The sequence below is a fragment of the Equus asinus genome, chromosome 17, assembly GCF_041296235.1.
Source record: "Equus asinus isolate D_3611 breed Donkey chromosome 17, EquAss-T2T_v2, whole genome shotgun sequence".
NCBI lineage: Eukaryota > Metazoa > Chordata > Mammalia > Perissodactyla > Equidae > Equus > Equus asinus.
In genome coordinates this window covers 9851275-9879032 of record NC_091806.1, presented here as the reverse complement: position 1 = coordinate 9879032, position 27758 = coordinate 9851275, and the positions used below count along the sequence as shown (strand labels likewise).

The following is a 27758-nucleotide window of genomic DNA, read 5'->3' as shown; positions in this document are numbered from 1 at the left end:
TCAACCCCAATGACAAGGTGTTGAGGAAGAGCCATGCTGAGGAGCTCCCTGAGGGCGACGCTGGGAGGAGCCCCCCCAGGATGACAGGGCCGCGAGGACAGGCTGAGAGGGAGGTGGCCCAGGCCACGGAGGGGAGCCCAGCTGACACCCCTCAGCTGGTGCCATTTCGGTGGGAGGCCAGCAGGTGGCTGGGACGGCAGGTTCCCCAGGTCTCCCTTGCCCCTCACCTTCTCGAGACGCCCAGCCTCCGCCCAGAGCCCTGGGCATCGGGGTCTGACCCGCCCAATTTCATGCTCACTCCTGCCATGCTCACACCTGCTGCTGCTCTTTGGGGACGAGGCTGGCCCGTCCCAGCACCCCCATTCTTCCCACCGCCAGGTCCAGGCAGCTGGGGAAGAGAGACGTGCACTGGGGAAGAAAGGGGCCCCCCGTTTCTCTGCGCTCAGCAGATTGCGGGGCCTGCCCTGGGGATGGTCCCCAACACCAGGGGCCTGCTGGAACCCTGAGGGACGGCCCTGGCGGAAACCCCACCTGGACCCCCCCAACCCTCCGCCTGTCTGCTTCTCCCACGCGGGGGGCTCCCACCTGCAGGTGCCACTGCAGGCGAGGTAAACCCCGCCATCTGGCAGCCAGACTCTCCTGCCATCCACCCTGCGGGGCCCGGTGCTCCTCAGTCCCCCTCCTGCAGATCCTGCCCCTCTGCACGACCCCCACGCCCTCTGCTGCTGCAGACAGAGCCCGGGGAGGTGTCTGTTCAGCTGGGAGCGCTGTGAGATGGGCGAAGCTGAGGCTACAGTTGCTCACTCTGGTTTGGGGTTCCCGGGGGTCCAGGCACCCAGCTGAGGGCTCTCCATCCCCACGTCACCTAAGCCTCCCCAGCCCTGCCAGCGTGCCAGCACCCGGACGAAGAAAGGGAGGTCCAGGAGGTGGAGGTGCTGGCCAGGGGTTGTGTGGTGATGAAGCCCCCAAGCTTCCATTTGAACCCGGTCCGCCTGACCCAGGGGCCGAGCCCTTCTCAAGGCAAAGGACTGGGCAGCCTCGAACCCCTCCGAGACCTAGGGATGTGGGATGGCCTCGTGGGAACCCAGGGACCTCTGAGTGCCCCAGCCCACAGCTCCAAGTCCAGCTGAAGCTCCAGATTTTCCTTGTCTGCAACTGGACGGCCAAGGCGTGGCTCCCGGCTCCTCTTAGCAGCAGCAGCGTGTTGAGGAAATTAGGGGACCTCTTCTTTCAGGCATACAGCAGGCTCGTGGATGCTTTCTGCTCCAGTCACGAAGAGCGTTCAAGGTCTGTGTGTTTGAGGGTGGTCTCGAACTCCAGATTCCAGACAGCCCCCTTCTTCCTAGTAGCCAGGCAGGAGGGAACCTCGGGAAACAAGAGCTATGTAACAACAAAGTTTCCCTTTTTGCCTTGACCACCAGGAAGCTCAAAGACAAAATTATATATGGTTTAACTACACAACGAGAGCCCAAGGATGGCAATGGCTTTATTTTTGCATCCCAACCAGATTGATGGATAGTGCTAAGTTGAGAAGGGTTCTGAGGCTGCAAGGAGTCATAGTAGCTGTAAGCACGGCCAGGGCATACGGGGCTAAGAAAATGGCAGCAACGATCCCTTAGGGATGTCTGCTGTGAGCACAGCCACAGAGCGCACTATGTGCCCAGCACGCACTGGCCACCACCAGGTTGGTAACTCAGCTGTGTTTATTTCATCTGGGTCCACGCTTCTTCATGAATGTCTATTTTCTCCACGTTGTATCTTTTATTATATCTACTGTCTTTGTGGGATGAGCAGGTCGGAAGTCAAATAGGCTGGAACGGCTTTGCTGGGCGCCCTCGGTGCAGCAGAGAACAGCTCCAGGGGAGCTCGCTCAGCCCCCAGCCTCGCACCCAGCGCCTCCCGCAGGCCTGAAAGCGGTGCCCCCGGGTTTGAGCCACAGGAAGCTTCTTGCAAGAAGTGCGTCAGGTTCAGACCAAGAGTTAGACCATCACTAAGGTGTGTCCCTTCCGTCCTCACCCAGGACAGGCTGTCCGGCCCGGCTCCCGGCTCCTTCTCTCCTTGGGGAGCGTCTGCGGTCACATCTCACTGGGGCCTGAGGATCTAAAGCAATGTGATTTCGGAATCACCTCGGCGGGATGCCGATGCCTTGTCCCCAACCGAGGGAGGCACCGGAATCCCGAGCCTGGGAATCTGCATTTCCGCCAGCGCCCCCGCTGGAGGGAGACCCACGGGCCTGGGCTGGCGAGGTGCCTGCAGCCACCGGGAGGATGCCGGGCTGCTGGCTCTCGGGCTGGGCAGCAGCGCCGCCTGGCGGGTCGAGCTGGAACCTCATCTTCCTCCATCACATTCATTGCATATGAAGAAAATGCCTCCTTCCTTTCTGAAAAGCGGATGCTCCAGAAGGAGGCGCGTTGATCCTGTGGCTTCACGGACCCCGCCCCCCAGCCCAGTTCTGTGCACCTTCTGGGGACACCTGCACCCCGGCCTTGGAGGCATGAACCCAGATGTGTGGTCTACATCTGTTTCCGCTCACAAATTAAACTCCAGCCACGCCGCAGCCAGGGCGGGCGCCACTCTGCTCGTCCACCAGGCTGCAGGGGGCCTGGAGATGCTGAGAAAGGGCGCCCCTCTGTCCCCAGAGCCAGCCACCCTGCTCACACCCGCTCCCTCCTCCGCCCCGGGAGCAGCGTCCCCACCACAGCAGGCTGGGTTGTTACAAACCCTCTTTAATAAAGTCAGTGATCAAACCTCCAGTATGTTTTACAGAACGGTGCACGGAGCCCCTCCCACTTCGCCACAGGGCACAGCCGCACCCACCCACTCCCCGGGGGCAGAGGACGGGAGAAAAGGTCCCCGCTTCCCTGGACGGCTCAGGGTCCAGGCGAATGCAGGGCCAGCTCTGTGCCCTGCCCTGAGGGTTCATCCCTCTGTCTCCCTAAGCAGCCCAGGGCCAGGCAGCCCCCCTTTGGCCCAGGCCCCAAATCGTGGCCCAGGCTGATCTGAGCTGCCCGGAGAGGCTGGATCAGGCCTGGGGAAGGGGGGCCGCTCCCAAGTCCGCTACAGCCCACCCCTCCCGTGACATTTAATGAAGATGCGAAACCCAAACATACAAGCATCGAAGTGGACACTGAGTTGACCCACGCAGTGGGCAGTCCCCTGACAGCCCGGGCACCTGACCCCCACCCTCCGCCCAGTTTCTAACACATCCCCCCAACTATGTACAGCCCTGGAAGCAGGTAGAGCCCAGCCCATCTGCGCAGGGAGGCTGCGGCAGCATTTTCTCTGAGTTGCAAAGAGAACCCCGGTGGGCAGGGAGCGGAGGAGCCATGGAACAGCCGGGCTCAAAGCCGGAGGCGGAAAGACAGGGAGGGGGGTCCAGGCCCCAGAGAGCCCCCCATTTCCAGCCAGCACAGGATGGGCAAGGGGCCTTGGCAGTGGGGCGGGAGGCGGGCCTGGGGGAGGGAGCCAGGGAGGCCTCTAGAAGGACCCCTGGAGGCGGGGGACGGGCAGGGAGGTGGGGACAGCCGCTGCCTCAGTACTTGGGGACCTTGCTGTAGTCTTCGGAATGGACGTGCCGGCACAAGCAGATGGACAGGAGCATCCCCAGGAGCTGTGGAGGCAGAGGCAAGAGTGAGAGGGCAAGAGGGACAGGGAGGGCAAGAGTGAGAGGGGGAGGGGGAGAGTCAGAGGAAGAGGGCTGTCCGGTCCCCCCAGAGGCCCCAGAGCAGCATCTCGCCGTCCAGGTCCACACACAGGGTTTACTGCACAGTCAGCAGACGCTCAAGGACAGCCTGGCATTCAGGCGGCAGAGGGTCAGGGAGGGACAGTGTGCAGGCCAGGGTGGCCGCAGGGCTTCCAGGAGCTGAGGGGCCTCAGCCTCCCCAAGCACATCTGCGGAGCAGGGACAATCCGGGAGGGCGGGGCGTGGGGAGGATGGAGTACGGGGAGGGTGGGAGGGGAGGGGACTCAGACCTCGATGACAGCGACGCCCACACACACGCCCAGGACGATGCCCAGGTTCTCCTGCAGCCACGCCTCCACCCTCTCCATGCAGCCCTGCGAGGGAGAACACGGCCACGTCACCACATCAGGTCGCCTCACCCGGCACGCAGAATCCCCAGCCCAGAGGGCCTGCAGAGAGGGCTCTGCGTGCTCCCTGGATGGATAAATGACAAGGGACCCATGGACCCACGGCAGGAACAGCTAAGTGAAGGGAGGAAGGCTGGAACAGGAGGCCAGACGAGCCCAGCATCCCCGAGCCCCGGCCCCGGCCCCCACCCACCTCTCTGTACACGGGCCAGTCCTCGGGGCTATTGCCGCTCTGGGTGGCGTTGCGTGGGGCCTCGCAGAAGCCCCGCCTCTCCAGGGTGTCGCTGTCTTCCTCCCTCCTCTTGCAGGAGCAGGGGAAGGTGATGTTGGTACGGTTCATGAGCGCCGCGTTGTCGGTCCAGTTGTAGAAGCTGGCCCAGCCGCAGCACTTCACCTGCGCACAGGGGACAGGCTGCTGGGCCACTGCCCGCGCGGGAGGCCGCCCCCTGGCAAGGCGGGCCCCCCGACGGAGGCTCAGCTCTGCCACTGCCAGGCCTCCCCGGCCCCAGCCTGACGGCCGGGCTAGAGCTGAGGTCCCACTTAGGCTTTGGGAGTCACAAGGAGCTTAAAGGGGCTTTTGGGAAACACGCTGTCAACCGTGAACACGGCAGGAGGCCGAAATCAGGATCGGCAAAAACACACAGCAGATCAGGAGGGAAGCTCAAGCGGGAAGACAGAGCACAGGGGTGCAGGACGCAAGGGGGGCAGACGGCAAACAGCCAAGATCGTGGGGTCTGGAGTCAGGCTGCTGGGTCAAACTGCAGCTCTGCTGCCAACCAGCTGCTCAACTTTGGGCCAAGTCCTGACTTCAGTTTCCTCATCTGCACAATGGGGGTAACAAAGTCCCTGACACACAGGGCTGGCAGCAGGGCCGTTGGGACTAGAGGGGTCGAGGCAGGCCAGCAGCCAGCATGGGGCTGGAGGGTGTATAGAAGGCCAGCCCCACCTTCAGGGGCCAGAGCTGAGTTTGGGCTCTGAGCTTCCTGGTGGCCAAAGCGAGAAAGGAGACGTGGTCAATTCTGCTTTTTTAGTGAAGAAAATGCTCTAGTTTCAGAGGCAAGGAAGCTTGCTGGGCTCCGCGTGGTAAACAGGTCTCCAGGGGTGCCATGGAGGGGACCCGAGAGACTTCGGGTCACGTCTGGGCTTGAATCCCCAACGGGACTAGGATCCCAGGGCGTGGGCTGATATGCCCCCAGAAGGTGAGGGGGCGTTCAGATCCTGCCTCGCCCTGTGCCTGGGAAGCCCCCGCACTTCTCTGAGCCCCAGTCTCCTCGTCTGGAGAAGGGGATGCTGACAGCCACGGAGCTGGGGTCCCTGGCAGGATGCACAGTGCCCCGCGTGCCCCCACCTGCTTCCTCCCCGGCTCGGGGCAGCGAGCGGCCAGCAGGGGGCGCGCCAGGCACGTGCAGGGGGCCCGGGGTCCTTTCTGTGCCACCCTGCCCACTGTCCCCTCTCCGGCCACCCCCAGCCGCACGGAACTGGTCAGCTCCCGGGCCCTGCTCCCACCCCACAGCCCTCCTCCCAGCCAAGGTCCGTCCCAGCCACCACGTGCCCCGCGGCTCAGCGGCTGTGTGACGAGTGTCACCGCCGAGTGTCACTGCCGACGCGGCCCACGATCGGCGCAGCCGCGGTGCAGCGGGCTTTCTCAGCTTGTCCCCATGAGCATGGACACACAGCCCACTTTGCAGACGAGGAAACTGAGGCCAGCTAGGCAGCGGCAGGGCGTCATTCCAGCTCAGGGCTGAGCCCCGCGGCTCTCGGCCGCCACCCCCAGCAGCACCTGGCAGACGCCAGAACCATCTAGAGGCCCTGCCCTCTGGGGGACCCCAACCCGGTCCGCCGCCTCCCACGTGGGGCCTCACCACTTCCGGAGGGACCCTCTCCCCCAGACCCCTGGAAGGTGGCGCTCTCATGCCAGGGCGCCTGCCTCCCTCTGATCTTAGCGGCTGTGGGTCAAACCACTGTGTGACAGGATGTCTGCCCACGTGCAGCCAGCCTCCAGCTGCCCCAGCCCTGCCTGCCCCGGCCCCGCACCCACAGCCCTCCCCACAGGGGAGAGGAGGCTGCGGCCCAGAGAGGGTGGGTCCTGGCCATGGACACACAGCATCTGGGACCACAAAAGGGGAGCGGCCAGGGCGGATTGCTGAGGTCGATCCGTGTGTGTGGTGATGGGTTCACCATCAAGGCCGGCTGGAAACCCAGTCAGTCAGTCAGTTAGTCGGTCCGTTAGTCAGTCAGTCCATCGGTTCCTCTCTCACTTCATTCGAGGGGGAATACACACACACACACACCCCAAGGGCACAAATTCAGCCTGGGGAGTTTTCACACACATACTGGCATCACCACCACCTGGATCAAGATGTGAATAAGTCACTCCCTTCACCAGGAACGCTCCTCCCCAGAGGTCGCCCCCCTCAGACTCGTGTCAGCTCACCAGCCCTGGCACCCAGGTCCGGGACCCCCAGCGTGGGCCCCCCTGAGTGCCCAGCAGGGAGGCCAAGAGCTGCACCTCCCCCTCTGGCCACGGGGGGACCTGGCGAGCCGCGGCGCAGGGACTGTGGTGGCGGCTGGGGCGCGGGGAGGGGGCCGCCCGGGAGCCGCCCATCACACACTCACACACAAAGCCGCTCACCCGGCCGCGACCGCCTACCTGGGCCTGCACGTAGTCCCAGGCTTCCTGCAGGCTGTCCTCCTGGCCGTCCTGGTAGTTCTGGATGAGCTGGCTCACGATGCCGCCCATCTCCTGCTTCAGCTGCAGACAGAGGGCAGGGGTTGAGGGCAGACCCTGAACCTGCCACCACCCCACTCCCGTCTCCTTCAACTGTCCCCAACCCTGGGGACACGCTCACGGCACTTCACGTCCTTTCCAACCCTTCCTGGCCCTTCCAGCTCCCTGCTGTCCCCACGTGAAGCCCGGCACAGTCAGGGCCAGCCCCCCCACCCTGCAGTCTGTCTAGCACTCAGCAGCTGTACAACCCTTTAAATGTGACCCTTTCCAAGTTGCTCCCCCAGCCCCTACTGTCAGGACAAATGCCAAGGTCCTCTCAGTGGCCCCTGGGCCCGACATCATTTGGCCCCTGGTCTCTCCAGATCTCATTTTCTCTGTTCCTGCTTCCTCTGCTTCAATTACATAGGCCTCCATGCTGTCTGTGCTGGGCATGTTCCTGCCTCAGGGCCTTTGCACTTGCTGTTCCCTCCTTCTGGAACCCTCCTCCCCCAAATATTACCATGGCTCTCTCCTCCACTTCCTTCAGAGCCATGCTTAAATGTGACCTCTTCAGAAAGGCCTTCCTGGACCACCAAACAGAATGCCAGCCCTTCTGCATCCCTCTCAGGCCCTCCCGGTCCTGCAAGCGTTCTTCACACCCTCGCGAGCATGTGCTCACTGGTCCTCAGGATTTGCCCTCTCCTCCACCGGACTGTCAGTTCGTGGGGCAGGGACTGTGTCTGGTGAAGGTTGGCCGGAGAGGCAGACACCAACCACGACCGTGTGCGTAACCACGTGCCTTGGCACGCACCGCGCAGCGCCCGCACTCTGCTGACTCCCCCCACGACATCCATGTCCCCAGGGCGCTGGCCCCCTCAGTGCTCAGGAAGGCAGGGCCCCTGGCTGAGGAGGAGAGGAACCCGTTTCCCTAATGCCCACGAGAAAACCTTGGTTGACGGAGACGGCAGCCGAGGGCGCAGGGCGCAAAGCGTCGGGCCCCAAGGCCCCTCCCGGGCCCACGACCCGGCTTTCCAGGAACGAGTCAGCTGTGCAGGGGGCACACCAGCCACCCAACTCAAGAGCTGAGCCCAGGGCTACCCTGGCCCCGAGAAGCCCGGCCCCAGGTTGGGGGCCTCCGAGACCCAGCCTCGGCCCGGCCCCTCCCGTGGCCTTTGCTCAGGGCCTTCCCCTGAATGACACACACCGGTGGTGGTCACCTGCTGCCACAGTGGAACCAGGCGAGGGGCCCGAGAGGGGCAGGGCAGTCAGGGGACAGCAGTGCCCCTGCCCCTTGGCTCCTGAGAGAGGGAACTGGGAGACGGGCCGGGGGCTTCCAGGCTCAGGGCCGGGTTCGGATCCCCGAGAGCGGGCTGCCGCCTGCCCACCACAGGCTGCCTGCCAACGCTGTGCTCCTAGAAGCCACATCCTCCGGATGGAGCTGCCAGCCGGCCCTGCACCAGCCCTGCCCCCCAGCCGGCGGCAGCCCCGCCAGGCCAGCTCTCTGCTCCTCTCCCTCTCGACCGAACTCTCGAACTCTCAGCAGGGTCACTTTTCGTGTTGCTCGCGCAGAGCTCTACCATTTACAAAGCTTTTCCATCAGTGACTATAATAGTGGCTTTTATCCAAGGCTTCTTACGTACCAGCACTGTGCTGAGCCCTTTCAATGTGCTATCTCCCTTCAATCCTCAGAGCAGGCCCGTGTGGCCTAGGTATTAACCTTATTTCCTCTTTATAGAGAGGTGAAAACTAGGCCCAGAGAGGTTAATTCACTTGCCCAAGGTCACACAGCCAGCCTCTGGAAGAGCTGAGGTTGGGCCCAGGCTTATCTGATTCCAGAGCCCCGGTTTTCACCCACGAAGCTCTATCAGCATTTAAACCACATGGCCACCCCTTGAAGGAGGCCAGAGCAGTTTTAAGGAGGGCCCAGAGAAGCTAAGGGGTTTGCTCATGTTACACAGCTAGGGCTGCCCCGGGGGCAGGTCTTGGGTCTTTCTGCTCTGACCGTCGCTGCCCCACCTCGGCTCCCCACGGACAGGTGATCCCTGAAGCGTGTAAAGGAGGGGTCCCCAGGGGCATCTGCATAGAGACCCACCTCTCTCACATCCTCCCCACCCACCGAGGCTCTATTTATGGCCCAGGCGGTGGCTGCAGCCACCCAGACTTCCTGGTTTCAGGTCCCTGCGGTGAGCAGGGGATGGAAGCCGGTAGTTTCCTTTGAGGCTGGGTGGTTTCCATGGAAATGCCACATCGTCCTCTGGCCCAAATGTGGCTGAGACACGGCCCTGGGGGTGGGGGCTGCGGGGCTGCCTCAGCTGGGGCGGCTGCCTTAGGACCCCCGCGCCTAGGAGGCTGTGCTGGGAGCTCGGGGACGTCACCGTGGCCGCCAGGAGGATCCTGAGACTCGAGGAGCAGCCAGGGAGTCGGAGAGGATGCTCCTGTCGCTGCTGTGGTTGGGCCCCTGCCTGCGCTCTCTTCTTCCCTCCGTAGGGAAAGTCCCCTCACCCCCCCTTGCGGCATGCGGCTCGAAGGCCCCGCCCCCTCACTGCCACTTGTGCCTTCCACAGCCCGGGCACAGAGAGAGGCTCGGGGAGGGGCACCTGACCCAAGTCACACACGCGGGGGCTCCCTTCCCGCTAATCTGGTGGGCTGGGGGCCTGGTGCTGGTGGCCACTTAAGGCCCTGCTGGGGACAGCCTGCCCGAGGAGGGAGCCACGGCGGGAGAGCAGGGCTGAGGGGCGGAGAGGGATCGCGTCCTCTGGCAGCCTTTGGAAACCTGGATCCAGCTGAGCCTGCAGCCAGCCTGGCCAGTGTCAGCCGGGTTACTGTCACACGCAATCAAGGCCTGCCCAGGACGGGCTGCGCACTTCACAGGCCAGTGCAGAACGACAACGCAGGGCCCCTCGTCTAAAAAGGGCCGAGAATTTCAAGACAGCAGCAGCAGAGCTTCGGACCAAGCGTGGGCCCCTGTGTGACTGCTAAGGCCTGGGAAGCCCGCCCCGGGCCTCCCTCATTTCCCAGGAGAGAAAACTGAGGCTCAGAGAGGCAGGGCCACTTCCCAAGATGGCACAGCTAGCAAGCAGCAGATGCGACTGTAACCCAGAGATGGGCTGTTCCAGAACCCTGAGGTCTCAGCCACAGCAAGCCACCCCTGTCACCACCGGACTCGAGGCCCCGCCGTCCCCCGGGGTGACTCTGCTCCCCCTCCCCAACCCGTGCTGGGCTTTGACGTCACTGGTGGTGGGACTTTGCACAGAGACGCAGAACCAGAAGAGAGCAGTGAACCCAGCCCAGCGCCCAGCAGGCGCCCGAGGGTCCCCGCCCCCTCGCCCTCCGTGCTCCCTTTCCAGAAGGAAGGCCTGGACGCCTTGTCCCCTGCCCCAGAGGCAAGGGGATGGCCACCCCTCTGACTCGGCTCCAGCTGCCTCCCTGACAGCAGGTAGAAACCCACGCCAGGGATCCAGAAGCTTCCATCACGGCGAGGGACCGCACCACCCTCAGGGACCCGTTCCACCCCCTGCGCATTGCGGCGTGCGCACACCGGGTATCGGGGCTGCCTGGTGGCAGAGGGAAGGGGGCCCCACCTGTCTGCGGAGCACACAGCAGTCCGGCCGGGCCACTGTCACCGCCCCCGACCCCGGCGCCCACACAGCCACGTGAGCCCCTTCCGCTCCAAGCCCTCAGCCCTCAGGCCAGCTGCTCGGGCCCTGATGTGACCTCCCAGGGCCTCACCTGGGCAGGCTGTTGGTGGCACGGCCCGCACGAGCGTGCAGGCCAGCGTCCAGCGCATCACAGGAAGCAGTACGTCCACTTCCTCCTGACCCCCTCCCACCCCCACTGCCCAGAGAGGACAAGTCAGAAGCCCAGAGTGCCAGAGCTGGGAACAGCACAACAGGCCACCCGAGGCTCAGAGAGGCCAGGGAACTTGTCCAAGGCCACACAGCGATCAGCAGCAGAGCCCACCTAGAACACGGGGCCCCGGAATTCCAGAGCTGGGCTTTGCCCACTAAACAGAGGCTGGAACAGCCGGGGGCATGGTAACACCACACCCATTCCTGGTTCCCACAGCCCCGGGGAACGCTGCCATCAATGCTGACGACGACAGGACCGGCAGACATTCTAGACACCAACCAAGTTAACAGTGGTGACAACGGTAACAAGCCCCGGCACGATGCCAGCCACCTCTGCTCTGCCCGGCCCCACACCGCGTCCTCCCACAAGGCCACGCTTTGAGCCCCGGCGCAGCCCGTCAGGCACCCCGGGCCCACGTGCCCGCACCGAGGGAGCTCAGTCTGAGAAAGGGACTGGGGCGTGCGTCACGTCCCACAGCCTCTCCCGTTTATACTTCCCGAGGGACATCTAAATGGGGTTAAAAAGGCCATGTCCATTCAGGTTCAATTTTGCCACCAAATGAGCTGCAAATGGCACTTTTGGGTTTTCAACGTGGTTCTGGATTTCAAGATCACAGAAAAGGGGGCGTGGGCCTGCACGGTTACGGCACGGACAAAGGAGGCACAGAGAGGCTGAGTAACGTGCCGAGGGTCTCAGAGCAGGGGCTCCACTCGGCAGCTCGGCTCTGGGGTCGAGGCCCGTGGCCGGGGGTCAGGCGGGCTTATTCTCAACTGACAGCCGTGGAACCCAAGGTCCCAGGGCCGCGGGCCTGCTCAGGTCCCCCGCCCCCTCTGCGGCTGCGCTGCTGGGGGCAGGAAGGACAGACAGCCCTGGAGCCCACTTCTGGGGCAGCCGGGGGCTCAGTCCTTCCACCTGCCAGGAGGCCCAGGGGGCGGGGACAGCCGGCCCTCGGCCTTTAAAAGGCTTTCTCCTTGAGGCTCAAAGGAGCCCGTGCCCAGCTGGGCCCCATCTGTGGGAATAAACACCGCCCAGGGGATGTTTAGTCTCCACTGGGATTTACAATGTGCGGGGAAAGAAACCATAAATCAGGCCTGCGACTCGGGAGGGAGTGGCGCCAGGACTTCCCCAGCACAGCGGGGGAAATGTCCCCTGCCTTCCAGGAGAGGATGGCCGAGGGGAGGAGGTGGCGACGGGAGAGAGGAGGGAACAGGGGCACAGACCAGCCTGCACGGGAGTCAGGAGACCCGGCCACCTCGGAGGCACGGCTCCTGGGGGTCGGCCCGTAAAGATGACACCGGCAGGGGGGAGCAGCGCCGGGCAGAGGGAGCACGGGCCTTGGGGCAGAGGGACGGGGATGGAAATCTCCCCTCTGATGCCTCGAGCTGTGTGTGACCAGCAGTCACTCCGCCTGCCTGGGCCTCAGTCTCTTAAACTGGAAAATGCTGGAAAACTGAAATGTGTGTCAAGTTCCTAGCTCGGCTTCTGGCACGTGGTGGGTGTCTGACAAGTGGCCGCCTGCTTTATTACTGTGAGACAGGGAAACACACAGCGGGTGAGATGGTGGACTCCCCACGACCCCTCCCTGCAGGGTTGAGTGACAGGAACCAGCTCACTGGGGCCCAGTTCTCAACCACCCTGATTTTAATGCACCACTGACTGGGTCCCAGAGAAGCTCTAGGTGCCACAGGGCAGAAATGAAGACCTGATCCCACAACCCTCTCTCCGGGAAAAGAGTTTCCCTGCGCTAAACACTGTCTTCCTGTCTGACACCCAGGCGAGCTTCCTTTCATTTACGGAAACCAGTATTTCCCCTTTCTCCTTCGCTGCCAGGGAGCTCAGTGTTCAAGTTGGCCCTCAGCTCCCGTATCTTGTCCCCTGGCTTCGGGAACAGTGGTCCTCCTCTCTCTCCATGTCCATTCTGATCTCTCGCATTTTGATTTTAGTCACCCTGTGCCTATGTTAGAAGGCAGCTCCAATTCTCCTGGGAAACAGGCTGGATGTGGATTAAAAGAAATAATGCAGATTGAGGTAGGAACCACCACAATGAGAATTTCACCAGCACGAACCCAGAAGCCAGGCTGCCTGGGTTCAAATCCTGGCTCTGCCACTTACTAGCTGTGTGGCCTTTGTCCAAGTTGCTTAACCTCTCTGTGCCTCAGCTTTCTCATGTGAAAATGGAGGTATTCAAATGCATGATCTACAGGACTATGGTGAGGAACAAGAAGCCGTGCGGCGCGTTTAGGACCAGGCTTGTTTGCGAAGCGTTAGCTATCAATGGCGGTGGAACGCGTGCTCAGCTCCCTTCTTAGAGGCACCTGAGGCGACTCAACCTTCAGGTGGCAAATGGAGGCGCCCACCTGGCCGCCAGCTCCCCCTCATCGGTGGACAAGACCCGTGTGGCACTGGAGGACACAGGGCCCTGGGCTCGGCCGGCCATGGGCCACGTGCGGTGAGTCTGGGGTGGGGCGAGCTCCAGGCTCACCTGGCCCGGGTACTGCCCAGCTGGGCGCCCTCCCCTCCCCTGCAGGGTGGGGTTCTGAGGGTCAGAGAGAGAATGAACTGAAGCGGCCGACCCTGGACTCAGCACGTGGGGTGCACCAAACCCACCAGAGGGGTGGTGGCGCTACTAGTTACTATTATTGCCATTGCTATTGTCATCCACCTATCTGAGCATTTGCTTCCCTGTCGGTCAACTTAATGCAGTGCAGAGCTGTTGGGAGGATGGGCCAACGTGTGTAAAGCTTCTAGAAGATACCACATGAACGTAGTAGGTACTCCATCAATGATAACTGTGACAGGGCTCCCCCAACAGCCATTCCCAGCTCCCATCTCTCTCATGCCTCTGTCCTTCCAGTCTGAAAGCTGGGCACTCACTGTCTTGGCCTCCCTCGAAGCCAGGGGTGCCTTGTGACCCGTCCTCAGAAGCCCGTCAGAGGACTTGCTTCTCTAATCAAAGGGATGGCCATGGCCGGCATTGCCCCTTCCCCCTTCTTCTGGCCACAGCAGCACAGATGTTGTGCTGGTGCTGTGGCAGCCATTTTGTGACCATGAGGTGAGTGGCGTGATGGGGATGCTGAGCAGCCAGCCAGAACCAGGGTCTCTGAGCTTCCAAACCCGACTTCTGGTTAAGTCAACAACAAACGTCCTTAGAGTTGAAGTCACCAGTCGTCTGATTTTCTATTCCTTCAACTAGACGCTGCGCTGAGTTTTACTCAGATAATCTTACTGAATCTTCACAACCACCGTGAGTATTAAATTTATCGCCCCCAGTTTACAGATAGTGGAAGAGGCACAGAGAGGCAAGCAGCTGGCCCACGGCCACACAGCTAGGAAGTGGTCGGGGAGAGCGGAGCTCAGGCCCAGCAGGGGCTCCGCCCGTAGACACTGCCCTCCCCTCTCCGCTCCCATCCACGCGGGACCCCAGGGCACTGGGCCCCCAAGGCCGCCCCGCCTGCTCTGGGATGGTCTGTGACGACGGCGGGCTTCTTGTCTGTCCCCTGCCCTCAGGGCCATGTGGGGTGGGGGTGCTTACCTTGCCCATGTTTAGGTAGAAGAGGACCCCGGCCGTCACCTGGGCGATGAAGATCAGCAGGAGGAAGGTGATATACTGGGGGCACAGAGCAGGCGCAGGGTCAGCGGTGGGTCCCCCAGCAGGTGCAGGGCCCCCTCCCCCCGGGAGACGCTCCCACCCCGCCTGGGCCAGGGCGGAGCTCAGGCCCGGGGCAGGGGCCGGGCGGACTCACCAGCCCCAGCAGGCAGCGGACCTCCCGGATGGCGCCGATGCAGCCCAGGAAGCCCATGAGCATGGTGACGGCACCCACGGTGATGAAGACGTAGGCGCCCACCTTGAGTGAGCTGGACGAGGTCTCTGCGGAGGGAGAGAGGAGGGCGTGTGCTCAGCCGCTGTCCCGCCCCCATCACGCACGACATCAGGGGCAGGGCCCGGGCTCGGACCCCTCTGCATCCCCTCCTTGGAGCGGGAGCCCTGGGGTCAGCCCCGCACAAGGGACCAGGGAGGCCGCTTCCGAAGGGCCTCCCCGACGTCCCCCCACCCATCTCTCCTGACCCCGTCCCTGCCCTCGTTTCTCTCCTTAGCACCGGACAGGATTGAACAAGATACATCTTCCTGATTCTCCTTTCCCGTCGTCTGCCGCCCCCATGAGAACGTAAGCTGGACGAGGGCGGGCCTTTGGTCCCTGCTGGAGCCCCAGCCCCCAGAACAGGGCCCGGCACAGTGAAGTGCGGCAAGTATCTGCTGAACCGTGAACCCTGGGCTGGCGGGTCCTGTGGCCGCAGCCACAACAGGCTCCCCCCAACTTGTCCCTGCACCAGGCGAGGGCTCCCCACAGCCTCTCCAACTCTGACAGGACGCTGCCTGGGAGGCACCAGCGCCGCCATTGCACAGATGGGGAAACTGAGGCTCAGCGAGGCACGCGGGCAAGGGCCAGAGCTGGGGTTTGGAAACATGGAGCTCCAGGCCCCGCTCTTCCCACTGATGCTCGGGGGCACACATGTTGACACAGGCATGACATCTCTTCGCTGATTCAGCCGAGAAATCTTTACCAAGTGCCCACTGGGTTCTGGACACTGTGCCAACTGCTGGGGACCCAGAAGTCAGATGGATGAGGCCCCCACGCCAGGAGCTGACATTCAGTGGGGTGGGGTGGGGACAATAAATAAACAACGAGGGTCTTGTGGTGTGGAAAGGGCCACAAAGATACTGAACGCATGGGGCCAGCCCGGTGGCACAGTGGTTAAGTTTGCATACTCCACTTCGGAGGCCCGGGGTTCACCGGTTCAGATCCCGGGTGTGGACACGGCACCGCTTGGCAAGCCATGCTGTGGTAGGCGTGCCACATATAAAGTAGAGGAAGATGGGCACAGATGTCAGCTCAGGGCCAGTCTTCCTCAGCAAAAAGAGGAGGATTGTCAGCAATGTTAGCTCAGGACTAATCTTCCTCAAAAAAAAGATACTGAAGCCGCGAGTGCAGAGAGGTGTGGGGTGGGGACGGGCCAGGGGATGGGGAAGGCTGCCCTGAGCAGGGACATCTGAGCTGAGATGAGAACGGGGAAGTCAGCCAAGTGCAGACGGAGGGAAAAGCATCCCAGGCAATGGGAACAGCTGGTGCAAAAGCCTGAGGAGGAGAGCGCGTGAAGCTTGGTGTGTCTGAAGAACGGAAGAAGGCGAGGAAACATGGACCAGCAAGAGGGGTGGGGGTGGTCCACAGGCTCATGCTCGAGAGACCCTCTTCAGGGCCACAGGCCAACAGAGCCCCGGGCAGGTGGGGTCAGCCGTTCCATCAGGGCAGCTGACCAGCATCTCCTGAGAAGCCCGACAGAGGACACAGGGCACACTCACGCCCCAGGACTGTCAGAGCTGGGCTGGCGGATGCGCGCTCTCAGGGGGCAGCCTGGGGTGCTGTATCCAGAAGGCGGAGAGCAGCGGGGCCCATCCGCGGGTCAGAGCGCCTCTTAGGGACGCAGATCCCAGGCCTGTCACAGCCCAGCAGACGTCCTGGGAGCCCGCCTGGTCTACAGCTTCAACGTACTCCCCATGGACCCGGGCACGGTTGGCTCTGACCAGCTGGCTGTCAGCAGGGAGAACACAGGCTGGCTCCCGGGGTGGGGGGGGCGTGGGGAGAGGACCCCCACCTGGGCCACCGAGGGGGCGTTAGCGCCCTGCAGGAGTAAGCACAAAGCTGGAGAGCGGGCAGCGGGGAGGCTGATCCCGTCCACTTTCTGCTCACACACAGAATGTTCTGGAGCTCGGAAGAGCCCTGGCCAGCCCCCCGTCCCCTCAGGGTGCCAGGGCAGGGCTGCCTCCGCCCAGCTCCTCACAGGAGCCCCCCGGGAGGCCGGGGAGAGCCCTCCTAGGGCGAGTTGGGGGCTTCCGGGCCTGAGCCACCTTTTCATCGCAGGCCCCCTCCGCCCGGGTCCCAGCAACCAGCAGGGCGGGGCCGCCAGAGTTCCCGGGCGTGGTGCCAGCAAGTCCCCCCAGAACAACGGGACCGGGCGCGCCTGGGAATCCCCGTGCGCCGCCCACACAAGGCCCATCACGTGAATCCCCCCTTCACTTCCAGAACAGCGACGGGCTGCACGGACATCCTGACTCGGCCCCAAGGTCCTGGGGCCCAGAGAGGCTGCCAGGCCGCCCGGCACCCACAGGCCAGGCCCAGGGCTGAGCCCCCAGTGCAGACCCCTCCCCTGAGGCCGGCGAGCTGCGGGGCCTCAGCTTCTCAGCACATCTCCTCTCTTCCAGACCCTGTCCTCGCAGGGTTTCAGCTGCCCGATCCTGACTTAGGAGGGGGCCACCTGAGCATCCGGGGGAGCCCATCCTCTGTGCGTGGCACAGGCAGCTTCCTGGTCTGACTGGCGGGTTCCAGCCGAGGGTGGGGGGAGGGGAGGAAGCGGCCCAAACAGAAGGGACCGAGGACCAGAGGAAGTGGGTTCTGACCCCAGCTCCACTGCTGACAGGCTCCGACCCCGGACAAGCCCCTCTGGGCTTTATTTCTTTCTCCGTAAAAGGGAAGAAAGTCCTCCTTCTTAGCGACATTATGAGGAGTAAATGGTGTCACAAACTCCTTTAACGGTCACTTATGTAGGGTTCACTCTTCACTAGGAGCTTTTCCAAACTCCTTTCACATGTTAACGCATTTAATTTCTCATAATACCCTCACGAGGTGCCTTCTATTATATTCCCCTTTTATGGATAAAGAGGCACAGAGAGGTGAAGGAACTTGCTCAGGGTCACACAGCCAGCAGGTAGCAGAGCCAGGATGGGAACCTCGGCAGGGTGTGCTCTGAACCACTGTGCCCGCTTCCTCTTGTTAAGGCAGGAACACGTGGCTGGCCACAGAACCCTGCGCTCCATGGATTGGGGGTCTGGGGGCTCAGGAGCTCTGCCACTGGGTTCATAGCCCAGCTCGCCACGTTCTAGCTGTGTGCCCTTGGACAAGTTACTTCCCCGGCCTGTGCTTCCGTTTCCTCCGTTTTACAGTGGGCATGGGCTGCCTGGCTCCCCGGACTGACAGCGAGGACTCACTTAGGAAAGGGGGGAGCTCGGCACATGGTAGGTCAGGAGGGAGGCAGATCCCTCAGGGTGGGGCCCGGGTCCTGGGGTTTGTAAAAACTCTCCGGGTGCAGCTTGGTGCCTTTTGAGTCTGGCCAGATCCTCAGATTCTCAGCTCTGACAGGGAGGAGGTGGGAGGAGCAGCCGGCAGCCCCCAGCACCCCGGGCAGGGGGCAGAGGGCAGAGGGCAGAGGGCGGGCTGGGCCTCGAGACTTTGCCCCGTGGCACAGCGCCCGCTGGCTGTGTGCCGGCCCAGGAAGCAGCAAGCCTGGGCCTGGTCAGGGCTGAGGAGGACGCGTCCCCTGTTGGGAGGGTGTGGGGAGCCTGGGCACCTGGCTGAGGCAGGAAGCCTGCACCCCAGCCCAGGATGGGGGAGCAGTGCACGGCCCCAGGACGGAAGCAGGCCTGGCAGCCCCGGGCCGCCCCGGACGCGGCTAGAGGGGATCGTCCTTGCCTCCCTTCGCCGCTGAGGGCAGGCCTAGCCCCCTGGGAACACAGTGACGGATGTGGCCCTCCATCACCCCTCCCAGCCTCGTTCCGTTTTATTCAAATCGAGCAGCTGTTGTGGGCCTAAGTCCAAACCCGCTGCCCTGGGCAGCTGCTGGGAGGGAAGTGAGCTGCGGGCACACTCGCCGAGAGCGCCTCCCTCCCACGCGGGCAGCCTCGAGAGTCCGTGCAGCAAGCCTGGCGGGCTTCCTGGAGGAGAGTGTGAGTAGACCCAGAAGGGCTCTTACCATCTGGGGAGGGGTGCCTTGGGCTTCTTTCCTCCTGCTTCTAAAGAGAGACAGAAGGGGCCTCCGCACTGTGGCTCACCCCTCAAAGTGCAGCATTTTAGACCAACGCTCTCAGGGTTCAAGTCCCGCACCTATCACTCAGCAGCTGTGTAAACTTGAGCCAGGGCCCTAACTTCTCTGAGCCTCGCGCCTTCATTTGTAAGGCGGGACTAGCACAGCTCCTACCTCGCAGGGCTGTTGCAGGATTAAGACAATTTACACGGGCAAGATGCTCGGCCCCTGGCCTGGCGTGGAGTGAGCACGAACCATTGAACATGGTGCCTTCCTCATCAGCGCATGTGCCTGACCCGCCTTGCCGGTGCCAGGCGCATAGTAGACACTTCACCGACGCCTGCTGGTCTGTTGCTCCTGGCCCTGTCTCACACCCCTCTGAACTGGGGCGGAGAGGGAGCATTGCCCACATTTTGCCGAACAGCCAAATGGAAGGCCGAGAACGTACGAGGCTTTCTCACGGTCAGGGCTGAGGGAAGGGCCAGAATGGGGAAAGGCCTCCCTCACCCCAGGGTTCTCCAGACAACAACAGCTTTGTCCGGGGAGGGAGAGTAAATTCCTTCCAGAAACCCCTGTCGCAGGGCCCATGGCGGAGCGGTCAGCAGCAGGCCCCGGGCAAGGCCCTGTGGTCAGCGGGGAGAGCAGCCAGCAGGGGCCACAGCACCAGTGCGAGCAGCCGTGCCTGCTGCCCCGGCCAGGAGGGAGCGGGGAGAGGGGTCCTTACGCAGGACAGAGATGAAGCTGCTCCTGTCGGCCAGGACCCACACGCCGAAGCCCAGGATCATGGCACCCAGGATCTGGAAGGAGAAGGGGCAGTTAGCGGGGCCTGGGAGCAGGGGGTGGGGGAGTCCCGCCAAGCCACCCCTGCAGTCCAGGCCAGGGGGACACGGGGAGCCACCTGCATCCTTGCCCAGCCCATGTCAGGGTGACCTCAGGCCCCAAACCGCAGCCCTGGCACCCCAGATCCAGACAGTGTGGGGAGCCCCTGCCGCCCGTCTCCCCACCCCATGCCCATGCGTGGTCAACTGAGCCTTCCAGCTTTGAGGGGTGCAGCCCCCTGGCGGGGTACCCTCCTGCTTCATCCCCTGGCCCTTTCCCGTGTCACCCCTCCACTCCAGCCCAGCACAGGGGCCGGAGCCTCCCCAACAGACTGGAGAAGACCCTCCAAGGACTGAACATCAAAGCCACTGGCCCTGAGACTCGGCCGCCAGGCCTCGGTCTGCAGGAGCGTTTCCGGCAGGAGCTAAGGGCCCCCCCAGCTGTGGCAGCCGCTGTGGGCCCCTCGACAGCTGCTCCCGCTGGGTTAACTCTGCCACGTGTATCTCCCCAGCTGGGTAGTGAGCTCCCTGTGGCCAGGGCGGGGCCGCTTGCAGCTCTGCATCCCCAGGTGCCTGTAGCTCCAGGAGCTGAGGGCTCGGGGACTGAAGGAGCACGAGGACCAGCTGTGAAGGCAGGAGCAGAAAGTGGGGGATGCACGAACGCAGGGGGCTGGGGCAGGCCCAGGCCCAGGGACTCCCTCCTCCCTCCCCAGGTGGACCCCCAGCGAGGATCCACGGTCTTACCACGCCGGCTGAGGCCAGGAAGTGCTTGCAGTCTGAGCAAAAGCACAGGCTCCCTGGGGTGGGGCCCCTGCATCCCCCCCAAGTTCGGCCTTTGCCTGGGGCTTAGCCTGGGCCCACTGGGGAGTAACCCACCCTGAGAGTCCCAGCATGTCACCGCCCGCCTCACTGCCAGCCCCGGGTCCCCACCTTGGCCCCCAGCCCATCATCTCGGGTGCGAGGCCGGCAGCGGCAGACAAAGCCCTCTGGCAGGGTGAGCCCCAGCCTGGGCCCTGCCAGCCTGGCTCTGCCGTCCTTACAGCGCTGGGACCCGAGTCAGACGAATGGGGCACTTGCCTCGGGTGCGAAAACTCAGGGGACCCCGAAACCCTCAGTAACCAAGATAAACAAGAGTTTCCAGCAACTCTTTTTAAAAAACCAAAATGAATGGAAAAAATCCATGATGAACAAAATATCAAACTTTTAAATAAGGACAGGATGGGTTTTACTGTTTTTTCCTCTGGAAGAGGAGCGGAGCCCCGACACAGCGGGTACTGTGTCTCCTTCAGAAGGGACGGCCTCACTCCCTGACCCTGGTCCCGGCGCCCAGAGGGAAAGCAGAGACGACCACAAATGGGGAGGCGAGATGGCCACCCTCCCCTGGTCCCCTGTCTTCCAGCCGCTCACTTGTCCTCTCCTCTCTCCTTTCACATGGGCCCTGTTATTGTCCTCATTGTACAGATGGGGAAACTGAGGCCCTGACGCTGCACAAGGTTACCCAATTCCCCATCAGGGGCTCAAAGCGCAGAGTGACTGTTGATCGGGGCTGGACAGAGGCACACCGGCCACAGGGCTACTTGGGTTGGCCTGGGCTTGGGCCTGGAGAGCTGGTCTCTGGCGACAGGAAGGCTACTGAGATGCCGGGGAGGGGAGGGCCCACTGTCAGGTGGGGGCACTCAGACTGTGCAGCTCGCTGGGAGGTAGGGGGGCTTCACAGAACCAAGGAGTCTGGGTCCCAGAGACCCCTGGGCCCCTGCCTGCCGACCCTACAGCTCACAGCACGGCCAGCCAAGGGCCCGTCGTCAGGTCCACGTTCTGCTCCTGTCACCCAGACCCACACGGCAGAGGCCTGGCCTGCTCATCTCCCGCACTCGGGGCAGGGCAGCGGGGAGAGGAGCCGCTCCAGAGAGGGAAGGAGAGGCAGGGCAGAAATCCCCTCCGGGCAACCGTCATCCCAAGGAGATCTCAATCCGGGCCTGCCCCGCCAAGCTCCTTGGCTCGCCTCCCGGAGAGGGAAGTCCCTGGCACGGCCCCTCTGGTCCCTCCGTGGGTCTGATGACTGCGAATTGACCGTCAGCTTTGGCTGGACCAGCTACCAGGCCTCGGGTCTGCCAGGAAGAAGGGCCGTGCAGGTGGCCAACCGGAAGAGGGGGAAACACCATGGCACCCCCTTTCCCCGTGAAGCAGGCCTGGGGCGCGGGGCACCTCCCCACATCAAGCACTCTAGCCCTCCAGAATCTCTGGACAGGACTCAGCCAGGAGCTGAGACCCCGCCAGCCAGCGTCCTTCCCCAGGGCAGAGCCGAGAAAAGCTGGCCAGGCCGTCTTCGGGCGGGTCTGGCGTCAGGAGGGAAGGAGGCGAGCACGCACACGTCCACACACGTGCTGGGGCAAGCACACACCGCAGCCTGAGAGATGCTTCCAACCACAGGTCCCGTCACGTAGCCCCTTCTCACCGTGCGTCGAACCAGGGCCAGCATCCCTCCGGGAGGCCGCAGCATCCCTCCGGGAGGACCCCTCCCCCAGCATCACACAGGACTCCAGGGAGCCGGCTGAGCCCCTGATAATTATCTGCTCTCCCGGGGGCCGTGTCCTTCATTCCCAGCCAAACACGAGGGCGGTGTCATCGTCCACTCGAGTAAGTGTTTGACTAGAGCCCACCGCCCCCAGAACGTGAGCCCCATGAGGACAGAAGCCATAATCTTCTGCCAGCAAATGTGTCTCCAGCTCCCAGGACGGGGTTTCAGTACAGAGGTGTCAGGGCAGACACCGCCAAAGGGCGAAGGAGCCAACACGGCCCCCAAACTCCCTCCTGTCCCCTCCCCCTCCCCTAGTGCCCACTCCCCATCCTGATGGGCCATCCTGGGCCCCGGCATGCACGGGGTTGACCCCTGACTCCCCCAGCCCCTGGAGCAGCTGGGAAGAGGTGGGAGGGCTGAGCAGGGCAGCCGGGAGAGGGACAGGAAGGGACTCCCGGGCCCAAACCATCAAGCTTGGTCCCTCTCTCCACAAAGTCTCTCCCCGCCCCTCCCACCACACTGGGGGGAGACAGGGTGTCTCTGTCCCGGAACCCCAAGCTCCATCGCCTCCTCGTCTATGGCCTAGACCCTTCTTACGAGTCCCCAGGACGCCCAGAGACAGAAAGACAGCGCTCCGACCCCCGGCCAGGCCGAGACCCAGGAGCCACGGGTCCTGCTGGGAAGGCCTGGCTCTGGCTGCGTGGGAGCAGCTTTCCAGAGGCCTGGCGGGCCGGGAGGGAAGTGACCACCAAGCTGGGGAGGCCCGGGTGCCCAGGCCCTGCCCAGGATGGCTTCCGGGCCTGCCTGTCCCCCCAGCGGAGGGCCAGAGTCACAGTGGGGCCCAGCGCTGCCCTCGAGGAGGGGCTGGGACTGGAGTCAGGGTGGACGACCAGCAGGGCCGGCGGCACTACGGCTGTCCTCGTGCATGTGCGTGCTTGCGTGTGCCAGGAACACCCTGGTGAGGATGTGTGTGTCGGGTTAAAGTGATGAGGGGGAATTTACAATGGTTCTTTATTTTCCCAACTTCCTACAATCCTATGTCACTTGTAATGTAAAATATTTTCCCCCACAAGTAATTCACGTCTATTGTAAAAAATCTGGGAAATGCAGAGAAGCATAAAGAACAAAACCAAAATCCCCAGGAGTCCCAACATTAACATGCAGAGGCATTTTCTTCTCCTCTCAAAAATATTCATGTGTGTGTACGAGTTTTGAAAATAAAATTGGACCATAACAAACACCCTATTGTGGAACTCGATCTTTTAACAACGTAGGGTGACCCAGCAACACGGGGAGGACACGGCGCCCAACACTTGGGGCCATGAGGGCCCTCACTCCATCACACACCCACTCCCCCCCACACACCCCACCATCCTGCCAGCTCCCAGGCAGGAGGAGTGAGTCGGTGCCAGCCCAGAGAGGAACATCGAGCCCCCAGGAAAACCAGCTCCAGATGTGTGCAGAGCTGCCCTCTTGGCGGCCCCCTGGCTCAGGGACCTGGCGAGGCCTGCCAGGGTGGGTGCGGGAAGGGGGCGTGGGTCCCCCTCTAGCGCAGAGCCCATCCTCTCTCGCCCCCCTCTGGGATCTCGGGGGACAGCCCCCACAATGGGGGTGGGGTGCAGTGGGGATAGCCGAGCCCTGGAACAGGAACAGGCAAGTTTTTTCAGGGGGTGCAGGAGGGTCGGGGGTCAGGACCGGACGAGACAGATCCCAGAGGCTCCTCCCAGCAACTCCCCACTGATGAGTCAGGGGAAGCCCAGGGGGGTCGCCTCCCCCCACGCCCACATCCAGCCCTGATGGGCCTGGGCCTTGGTGCCCCAGGAGAGGGCAAGGCTGAGAGCGGAGCCCAGGGGTCCCCCACAGAGCCACTGGGAACTCAGGGAATCTCCTTGCTGCCCCCAGCCGGTTCCCTTGGGAACGGTCTATCCTCAGCCCCCACGCCACGCCCCGCTGCCGTCCCCAGGCCTGGTCTCTGGAGGGTCAGGCTGGGATGTCCCAGGAGGAGAGAGTCTGTTGTTGGCGATGAGGACGGCGGTGGCCATACTTACAAAAAAGAGCAAGTTGAAGAGGAAGAGGAAGTATTTGGTAATTTTGATACAGGCTGACGCCATCCTGCTGGGCCTGGAGCTCCCTGGGGAGAAGAGAGAAGGCAGGTAGGTCAGAGGAGGGCGGGAGGGGGCCAGGGCAGGGGAGGAGAGGCAACCAAGGCTGGCGGGCACCCGACACCTGCTGGCCCCACACCCTCCCAGCTCACCTGCACAACCCCATGAGGTCGGTACTAACGTGAGGTCCCATTTTACAACACCCTGAGGCCCAGAGAGGTTAGACGCCTGGCCCAAGGCCACACAGCTAGGAAGTGCGGTCCTCCGGGCAGGCTTGGCTGCTTGATGCTCAGTAGTTAGGGTCTGGGTCAGCCACTCCACCGGGGCGGGGCCTGGAGTGACATTACACAGAAGACCCTCAGGCTCTGTAACTTGCCTAGATGGATGCTGGCCGAAACTGGGAGACTGTCATCATCTCAGGAGCTGTCCCTCCCGCGTGTGTGGTTCTGAACAAAACTGGGCTCGTGCTGTCCAGAGCGATTTGCAGCATCATTCTACAATCTACAGTCTCTGTGTGCTGAGAGGATGCTCTTCCACGACACAATCTGACATGTTGACAAGAATCCACACTACTGCTCAGCACTCATTAACGTTTGGGGGGGGTCACAGACTCCCCCGGAAAACCCATGTATAGGTAGCATTTTGCAAATAATCTCTGGGGGTTCATAGACCCCAGGAAGCCATCCAGGAGCCCCCCCAAGGCCCCCAGGTTCAAGTGGTATATAGATATACCACAAAGCATTGACTAGGTACTCTGAGATCGGACACACAGGTTGTTTCTCATTTTCAGTCGCCCTGGGGGACACACCTGTGCTTCTGAAACGACTCAAACGGTGCTCCAGCACTCTGGCCGTGTCCCTCCACACCCAGGGAGCCCAGGCCAGGCAGGACTCAGGGAGCAAGCGGGAAGCTGGAAGCTGGCTGCCCTCACCCCCTCCCAGCAGCCAGACAACCCAGGAATGACAGTGGCCAGCCCTCAGTCCCCGTGGGGTCGTGGGAGCCAGCATGGGGCAGCTGGGGCCAGGACAGCTGGCCTGGGACAGCTGCGCAGGCAGAGCTGGGCTCAGGGGTGGGAAGCAGGCACAGCCCCAGCCGTGTTCCCACTGCCCTCTGGGGAGGACGGAGCAGAGGGAACGGAAGGCCGCGCCATGGGCTGCCCCCTCCTCGTGCAAGTGTGAAAGGAGCCCTCCGTGTTGTGAACCCCCCCGTCCATCTGGAGGCCGCTCAGCCTTCTCGGGACACAACCATCCTAACAGTGCATAACAATCCATAACAGCCCAGCTTCCACTTTCTGCATCTCCAGTGACGGGGGCGGGGGGCTGGGGAGGACTCGCCACCTCCCAGGGGCCCTGCTCAGTTCTCTGACATCACTGCTAGACAAAGCTTTCTTTCGCTGCCTTTCTGTGGGTCAGATTTGGGCACGACAGGAAGCAAAGCCATCCAGAGAAGGAAAAGGCTGCCCGGGCGACAGTGAGCGCCCCGTCACAGGTGGCATGGAAGTGAAGTCTGACAAAGACTTGCGGGGGATTCAAGTGCTACCTGGGGAGACAACACTGAAAGGCTCCTCTCGTCTATCAGGGTCCCAGGCCCAGGTCTGAGGACGCGGGGACAGCAGTGACACAGGACCCAGGGACATCGGGCTCCCACAGACACAGAGGTGAGAAGACAGGGCACCCCGGTGCCAGGAGTCCAGCGATCTGAGCTCCAGAGCCAGCCAGGCCGAGTGAGGCCGGCAGGGGAGGACCTCATGAAGGGGAGCTATTGTCCCCTTTGTCCCCTCCCAGCGCAGCGCCTGACCAACCGCAGGCGCTTCATCAACTTCATCAACTGTGCTGAGCAAAACAGCAGAGCGGGAAGGTTCTCTGGGGGAGGCAGGCAAGCCTCCTTCCCCCACAAACCCACTGGCTCTCCCCCCAGGAAACACGGGACACTGTGGGGCTGGCCCGCTCGGGTCCTCTGCAGCCCCTGGCAAAGCCACCCCTTCCCCAGCACCTCGCTGCCCACACTCCAGCTGCCTCCTGTGAGCACCGTGGCTGCTGCGGGCTTGTGCAATTGGAGAAGTCCGTTAGCAACCACGGCCGGCCCTCACGGTTGCACAGTTCTAGAAATTCCAGGAAGACGGTTTCCACACTTACCGGCTCCCGCAGTGTCTGCTCGGGCTGGGTCTCCAGGGCAGCCTCGCAGGCTTGGGAGGTTCAGAAAGGGGCAGCTTTTAGACAAGAGTAAACACCGGGCCTGCCCAGGTGGAAGGAGTGGCTGCCTGTGAATGGCCCCGACTCCGGGCGGCCGTTGGCGTCTGTCATCCCCTTATCCTCATCATCAGCCAGGAAGGGGAAGAGGGTGTTCCTATCCCTGGAGCTGAGGCTCAGAGAGGTGAAGCAACTTGCCCAAGTCACACAGCTCGTGAGCAGTGGTAGCTCCAGAGCCCGAGATCTTTCCACTCGGAAGTAAGGTCATCTGGGGACTAACTACGACTTTACGGAGAGATCTCTGGGGGCAGCTGGGATTCTGTTGTCTCATCAGGTGGTGAGTAGCAAGGTGACACCTCAAAGGAGCTCTGGCTCGGCGGGCAAGAAAGAGCTGAGGTTGCCAGGCTGATATCCCTGGCGCTCCAGACCCTGGGCACCCTCGCTGGTCTCTTGGTCACTCACACAAGTGTGCCAGGCCTTGGGCAAAGTCCTGCAGTGTCCTCTGAGCAAACTAAGGCCCAGGGGCGAAGGAGTTCGCCCAAAGTCACCAGGATGTGGACCAGCAAGGACAGAACCCAGGCGGCCTCGCCCTTGGGCCACCCCACTCTCTCCAGGAGGCAGCTGGGTGGCTTCAGATGCTGGAGCAGGAGCCAGGCAGCCCCACGACTGGCAGGCAGCTTGGTCAATCAGGATGGGACCTGAGAACTGCCTAAGGGAGGAGAAGATGCGGAGAGCTGGAGCCTGGGGCAGGCGGCCCGTGGGCATGTTGGCCCAGATCCTGGACCCTGAGGCATTCCCCAGGGAGCCCACAACCACCACCCAGCCTTGAGGAGACCCCGAGTTGGATTCAGAGGGCCTGGGGTTATGTTCCAGCTCTGCTCTCCCACGTTGAGGGGTCTGACCCCAGTGTCCTCCTCCACGAGACGGGAATAAGGGCCAGTGCGGGGCAGGGGTTGGCCAGCTGGGGCCTGTGGATCAGGTTCAAGCCATTGCCTGGTTTTATACAGCTTGCGAGCTAAGAGAAGATTTTACACTTTTAAGTAGAAAGAAATAAAAAGAAGAATATTCCATAACACCCGAAATTCAAATTTCAGCGTCCATAAATAAAGGTGTACTGGCACACAGCCACGCCGCGAGATGACGTGTTGTCCGCGGCACAGCGGGGCAGCTGCGACAGAGACCGTCTGGCCCACACACCCAGAACATCCCTGTCTGATCTTTTATGGGAAAAGCTTGCCAGCCCCCAGCCTAGGAGATCACACGATGTGCACGCCAGTTTGAGAGGCAGTGAGGGTCAGGGACGCCCTGAGCTTGGGGTCTCGGGGAGAGCGAGCCGGGTGGCAGGAGTCGAACGTCAGGAACTGGACCGTTGGGAGAGAGAAGATGCAGGATCCCTGGACAAGGATGCAAGAACTGGCTGTCGACACATGGCCACGGGGAAGGGATTACGGGGCCTCACAGTCCTCAGCTCCACGGTGAGGGTCCTAAGGGGACCCACCGTTACAGAGAGAGTGAGGTCAGCGCCCGCAGGCAGGGCTCCGGGAGCGGGCGCTGGGCAGCATCAGTACTCGTGGAAGAAGAAAGGGCGAGCGTTTCATTCGTGGATGAAATTAAGCACAAAGGACGCCTCCC

General features: G+C 62.6%; 1 protein-coding gene across 3 annotated transcripts in view; it reads right to left on the bottom strand.

The window, feature by feature from the left end:
- Positions 1-1468: 1468 nt before the first annotated feature.
- The window catches only part of CD82 (CD82 molecule), a 49363-nt gene continuing 23073 nt past the window's right edge, over positions 1469-27758 (bottom strand). For all 3 annotated transcript variants that reach the window (XM_044750612.2, XM_070487569.1, XM_070487570.1), the window contains 8 exons: positions 23884-23966; positions 19224-19296; positions 14389-14513; positions 14178-14252; positions 6740-6841; positions 4283-4483; positions 3973-4056; positions 1469-3610 (listed from right to left, as the gene is read on the bottom strand). In XM_044750612.2, coding sequence (XP_044606547.1) covers positions 3533-3610; positions 3973-4056; positions 4283-4483; positions 6740-6841; positions 14178-14252; positions 14389-14513; positions 19224-19296; positions 23884-23946 — 801 coding nt within the window. In that variant the 5' untranslated portion in view covers positions 23947-23966 and the 3' untranslated portion in view covers positions 1469-3532. The remainder of the gene's footprint in view (positions 3611-3972; positions 4057-4282; positions 4484-6739; positions 6842-14177; positions 14253-14388; positions 14514-19223; positions 19297-23883; positions 23967-27758) is intronic.